This window comes from Hyperolius riggenbachi, chromosome 3 (assembly GCF_040937935.1).
Source record: "Hyperolius riggenbachi isolate aHypRig1 chromosome 3, aHypRig1.pri, whole genome shotgun sequence".
NCBI classification, from domain to species: domain Eukaryota; kingdom Metazoa; phylum Chordata; class Amphibia; order Anura; family Hyperoliidae; genus Hyperolius; species Hyperolius riggenbachi.
The window spans coordinates 310,974,509-310,980,946 of NC_090648.1; the positions used below are offsets into that span (position 1 = coordinate 310,974,509).

Consider the following 6,438-nt stretch of genomic DNA (forward strand, 5'->3'; position numbering starts at 1 on the left):
TAACCTATTATTTCTATTGATTTGGGGGTCAGAAGTTCTGTTTGTTTACCATGTCAGTAAATGTGCCCAGGACCCCATCCTTACCGCTTGTGCTTCCCCATTGTTTTGCAGCTATTCTTGTTTGAAGCATCAGAAGGAGGTAAAACTGATAACCTGAGAAAACTAGTTTCCAAGTGCCAAGAGATTGGAGTCAGCCTAGATGAGCTCTTAAATTTAAAATCAGAAAGCAAGAATCACTGAACACTGGTTGTACTCAGGCCAAAGTCCTTTTCAAAATTGCCAAAACGGTCATGAGAAAGTCTGATTCAGATTAGCCTGTGAAAGTCAGACCTACTCTGAGTCAACAGCGCTTTCTGTAACGTGGAAAACCAATTTACTGCCCATCTTTAACTTGAGAGTTGAATTCCAAACTCTGGCCTGCTCTCGGGCCCAACAAGATTCTCTTAACATCATGTCCGTAAGTATAGTTAAAGTGACTGCTGTTTACTGTTTCTGTCTGTTTTTGTGTTTCATTTTCCTTTCTTACCCCCTGATTTTTTTTTTCCCAATCCCCCATTTGTTGTGTTCTAACTTGCTTGACTCTCTCACTGATGCCTGTGAGATACTGTGCTAGATATTCTTTATAGAGACTGCTGTTTACAGTGTAAAACTCGGTCTCATTCTAAATCTCTACTTAACAGATTTCTTATTTGAGAAATATCGCTGAATTGATTTAAAAAAAAAAATAAAGAAAAAAAAAATTGCTAAAGCAAAATGCAGCAGGTCCTTAGCAGGAGCAAGGCTGTCAGTCTGCTAGATGCACTCGAGGGATTTTCCACCCTTTTTTTTTTTTCTTTTTGTTTTGTTTACCTTTTTATTTTCTTTAAACATTTCCACATTTTGGACTCTAAAGCAGAGACTGTTAAACTTGAAGAAAAAAAAATACTATTGCAAAATGCCAGTGCATCAGAGTCGAAGAGTGGTCAATTAATATGTGCAATTTTTCTTTGTTAAGAAATTTAATTTATAATAAAGTTTAACAGTATATAATGGAAACCTATGTTTTGTATTGTGATACTACCTTGTGTAGTATTGAAAACTGTTTATAAAACTATTTTAAAAATAATTAAACTTTTTAAATAAGACCTTTGACTTTGTTTTTTTTGTCATAAGTGCTTTATATGTTGGTTGTTTTTATGTTTTTTCACTTAGCCTGGGGCATTAGTCCTTTCCAGTTCAAACCGGGACATAGACTCGGTGTTCAATTATCAAAACATATTTATGTCACTTCAGGTTTTGGACTAGCCCATTTCCTTTCCTTCTATAGGGTTCTCAGGGTTTTATTTCATTTTGAAAAGCACTTCACTGAACAGCAGTTGCTCAGTCTAAATGCCAACGTTTCATGTGAGCAGATTCTTATTTTTAGCGAACAAAGGAAATTTTTAGGCTCCACCATGAGGATGAGGTGGAAACAGATAAGAACAATCAGACTAAAAAATGTACTGTAAATGACAACTACAGTATATAGAAAGTCATTTACAGTGCATTTTGCTTTGAAACATACATGTGATATGTATATGCATGCACATATATGTTACAAACAGAAACCAAAGTCTGTCTGCTTCAGGATCTGGCAGGCCAATGTGCGAAGTGGCCGACTGATGCAGCCAATATTCGAATAACATCTGTTTGAATTACAGTTTTGGGCTTTGGCAGCCAGAATGCAGAATGTCAGGACCCGGCCGGCAAAGTCTTAAAGCCGAAATGAATACATGTATTAAGTTTTTTACAGTTTTCATCATAGTGCCCTTTCAAGTTAACAATAATAATGGAAGGTTGGGTCCTCTCTAACTTAGACTGATGGGAATAACAACCCAGAAGTACTCTTAATGTGTACAGGTTTTTTTTACCTATATAATTTCACTCAAACAAATGTTCTGCTACTCCGCACTCAATTTAACACCTGTAATAATGGAGATAATCACTGAAGGTTGAGTGTGATGAGGTGACAAACTAATGCAGACAATGTGACTTGTACCTTAAACAGAAGTTTGCCTTCTTAAAACAGACAGTATTTACAATTATTCAGGTTGGAGTGAGTTCTAAATTGTTTCCTAGCTAGTGCATCACTGCTTAATATGCAAATTATATCTGATGTCCCTGGAAGCTAAACACACCTCCACAACCGCTGGAATGCAATGATGTCAGCTTGTTAATATTACAGAACCACAATAATCCAACATGCATACAGACTGTTTCAGATTGATTGATCATGCATGGCATGGATTAACCACTTGCCGACCAGTGGATTTTACACTGATCGGTGCTGCGTGGGCTCTACAGCCCGCAGCACCGATCAGGAGTCCAGCAGGGCGATCAGACTACCCCCCTTTTTCCCCACTAGGGGGATGTCCTGCTGGGGGGGTCTGATCGCCGCCGGTCATCTGCGTTTTGCGGGGGGGGGGGGCTTCTCAAAGCCCCCCTCCGCAGCCATTTCTGCCCTCACGCTCCTTACCTCCCTCCCTCCCTCTCTCCGTAATACGCAGGACGGAGTTCCGTCCTGCGCATTGAAGGATAGGCTTCAGCCTATCATATGCCGGCGATCCCCGGCCAATCAGAGGCCGGGGATCGCCGATCTGCCTTACGGCGCTGCTGCGCAGCAGCGCCGTATGATGTAAACAGCGGGGATTTCTTCCCCGCCTGTTTACATTTTGCCGGAGAGCTGCGATCGACGGCTCTCCGGCTGTTCACGGAGACACCCTCCGTGGACTGACATGGAAAGGCCGCTCGATCGAGCGGCCGTTTCCATGGTAACCCGCAGACGACCAGTTTACGCCAATCGGCGTTAGCTGGTCGTCAAGAGGTTAATGAAGTTAAGTCATCTTGTGTATGGACACTCCAGATCAGTTATTAGTCATGGGCTTTTGAGTAGTAGCCGACCTTCAAATTCAAATGAGGTTAATGACTTCCCCTGTGATCGGGGGGGGGGATTTAACCTACCCAGAAGTCTTTGGTCCGTCTGCGTTCCATTATCCGTAATAGATGTAATGAAAGACTCATTCCGCCACTCGCTTCCGCGCTTCCTCCTTCCGGCTTGAAAGATAAAGCCTGGTAGTGAGTGATGCAAGATGGCTTTCATTATGCCTATACCGCGTAATGGAAAGCAGACAGCCTGAAGACTTCTGGGTAAGTTAACCCCCATCCTGCGGTCACAGGTAAAGTCATTAGACTTAATTTGAGTAGGTTACTACTCAAAAGCCCATCCCTGCAGTTATACTTGCTTGATCCAGGTGAGCATTTTATCCTAAGTGAATTGCCAGTTCTGGATCATGGTGCCAATATCTGACTGATTTATTAAATTGACTTTGTGATGCATCATAATTGTGACATATTCTGCTTTGTGTGAACCCATTTTTCCCTCCTCTGTAGAAAAAGAAACCAAACTTAAAGGAATTCTTTCGCGAATGAGGAAAAAAATAAAAAGTGGTTTATGCATAAACTATTAAACATCCTTCTAAAATAGTGTAAAGTTTTTTTTAAAAAATGAATGGTTTGATCAATACAACATGGAATGTAAATGTGGTGGCTGGGAGGCTAATCCATTTGTTAGGGGCGTTTTTTCTTTCTTTCTTTTCACAACCATAACTCCTGCCTAAGTAGTTTTCAGTGGTATAACCCACTTCTAGCAGGAATCACAGTTATAGCCCTAACTGCTGAGCTGCTGAATGTGTGTTTACATTGTTGCTAGGCAACCAGAGGCCGTGCAGAGATTCGTTTGCGAAAAGTCATAAGGCGCTGGGAGAATGAATCCGTCCCATCTACACCTTATGATTCTTTGTCAGATTGGATTTAATTTGATTTGATTCAGTGATTTGATTCAATCTAACATGTCCGATTTATAATTCAATTCAATTTGAATCGAATCATGAATCGGACATGTCAGATTGACTCAAATCAATGAATCAAATCAAATTGAATTGAAGCTGACAAAGAATCATGGTGTAGATGGTACTGATTCATTCTCCCAGCACCTTATGACTTTTTTTCACAAACTAATCTCTGCACGGCCTCTGGTTGCCTAGCAACAATGTAAACACACATTCAGCAGTTAGGGCTATAACTGTGATTCCTGCTAGAAGTGGGTTATACCACTGAAAACTATTTAGGCAGGAATTATGTTTGTGAAAAAAAAGTAAAAAAAAAACCCCTAACAAATGGATTAGCCTCCCAGTCCCTTATACGTCACTGTTACATTAAAAGTTGTATTGATGAAACCATTCATTTAAAAAAAAAACTTTTTATACTATTTTACAAGGATGTTTAAAGGGAAGGTCCAAGCAAAATAAATAGTTTCTTACCTGGGACTTCTACCAGCCCCATGCAGCCATCCTGTGCCCTCGTAGTCACTCACTGCTGCTCCAGTCCCCCACTGGCAGCTTGCCGACCTCGGAGGTACATTTTTACGCATTCCCGCTAGTGAGGGAACATTAACACATACACTTTTTACGCGTTAGTGGTTCAATGCGTAAATTTTTACGCATTGAACCACTAACTCGTAAAAATGTATGTGTTAATGTTCCTGCACTAGTGGGAATGCGTAAAAATGTACGCAATGCGAGGCAAGCTGCCAGCGGGGGACTGGAGCAGCAGTGAGTGACTACGAGGGCACAGGATGGCTGCATGGGGCTGGTAGAAGTCCCAGGTAAGTGAAACTAATTTTTTTATTTTGCTTGGACCTTCCCTTTTAATAGTTTATGCATAAACCACTTTTTATTTTTTTTCCTCATTCGCGGAAGAACCCCTTTAAGGATGACCTTGATCCATATAAACCCTCCATAATTATCCAGTCTTGCCAGTCTCCCCATTATATACAAGAAAACCCAAGTTAAGGCATAAACAGCATTGCTGTTGAACAATAATGGATTGGCCCATGTAACAGAAAACTGCAGGGCTTTTGGAGTCTCATACTACGACCTATGCAAAAAACAAACCATAAAATACACATGCACAATGTGTATCTTCTAAAGTCTTTTAGGTTTGCAAATCTAGCTAGGAAAAAGTGCCAAATACAGATTAGGCATGGAATGAAGCACATGATGATGCTGGCTACTGAACCGGTGTGTAATAAAGTTAAGAGGCATATGGATTTTGCAAATAGTAACTTGAAGTATAAAACACTATAGCAGAGAGAGTGATTTAAACTCTGGAACATAAAACCAAAAATGTTGACAGGTCTGCATAAAACCATTATCTTCTGGCACCTGATAGCAGCCTTTCACATAGGACGTTGTCCTTTTCATTTAGTTTTCATGCAAACTTTCTGCACTCCAAAATGCTGAAACACTTTTTGGACTAAAAGTAGGCCAGTTTAATAACCAAATTAATTTCTACTTAAAGAGGAACTCCATTGAAAATAATGTAAAAAAGTGCTTCATTTTTACAATAATTATGTACAAATGATTTAGTCAGTGTTTGCCCATTGTAAAATCTTTTGAATTCCTGATTTACATTCTGACATTTATTACATGGTGACATTTTTACTGTTGGCAGGTGATGTAGCTGCTGCTTGCTTTTTTGGCAGTTGGAAACAGCTGTAAATAGCTATTTCCCACAATGCAGCAAGGTTCACAGACAGGAAACTGCCAAGAGTACGTACTTTTCTTGTTTCTTGTGGGAGGGGTTTCACCACAATATCGGCCATATAGCGCCCCCTGATGGTCTGTTTGTGAAAAGGAATAGATTTCTCATGTAAAAGGGGGTATCAGCTACTGATTGGGATAAAGTTCAATTCTTGGTCGGAGTTTCTCTTTAAAGTATGACTTTAAAGGACCCCAAGCCACCCAAAGTAGTGATATAGTTTTTGGGTGGAATCGGTTGATGATTTTTTATTTTTTTTTGTTCTGTTTTATGTGTACAAAAGCAAAAACATCTTTTATCCCATTTGTGGTTAATGGGGCTACAATATAGAAGAAACTTCAGTGGTTACATGTTTGTTTTGGTGATCTCCCAGCACTGTAGAACTGATTATAGATGTACCCATGCCACCAAATGTAGTAATGGAACAGTTGATTTTGCATTATTTATCCACTAAGGATGGTCGAGATACAAATAATTTCGAGTTAATGCAGAATTATGCAAATATATGCATCATGAAAATGCACAATTAAATGAAGCTCAAATGCACGAATGAATGTGAAGTTGCACATCAAAAGACTAAACCTCTCCCAGAAGTGGACTTCCCAATATGACTGTGACACGAAACAACCACCACAGAATATGATGTTTAAAATTAAGATATATATTAATTACCTTAAGGTTTCAGTGAGTGGAAATGCAATTTAACTCCACAGTGATAGACTATGGACAATTTCATTTATGTCATACACACATCCAGTCAATTGTAAGTAAAATCCATTAGGCAAACATAAAAAAAACAAATAGGAGTATGCAAAAGAGTAA

The 6,438-nt window shown here is 39.6% G+C and overlaps 1 protein-coding gene across 2 annotated transcripts in view; it reads left to right on the forward strand.

The window, feature by feature from the left end:
* The window catches only part of ZFC3H1 (zinc finger C3H1-type containing), a 126,864-nt gene extending 125,740 nt beyond the window's left edge, over positions 1 to 1,124 (forward strand). For both annotated transcript variants that reach the window (XM_068276678.1, XM_068276677.1), the window contains one exon: positions 112 to 1,124. In XM_068276678.1, coding sequence (XP_068132779.1) covers positions 112 to 240 — 129 coding nt within the window. In that variant the 3' untranslated portion in view covers positions 241 to 1,124. The remainder of the gene's footprint in view (positions 1 to 111) is intronic.
* The last annotated feature ends 5,314 nt before the right edge of the window (positions 1,125 to 6,438 follow it).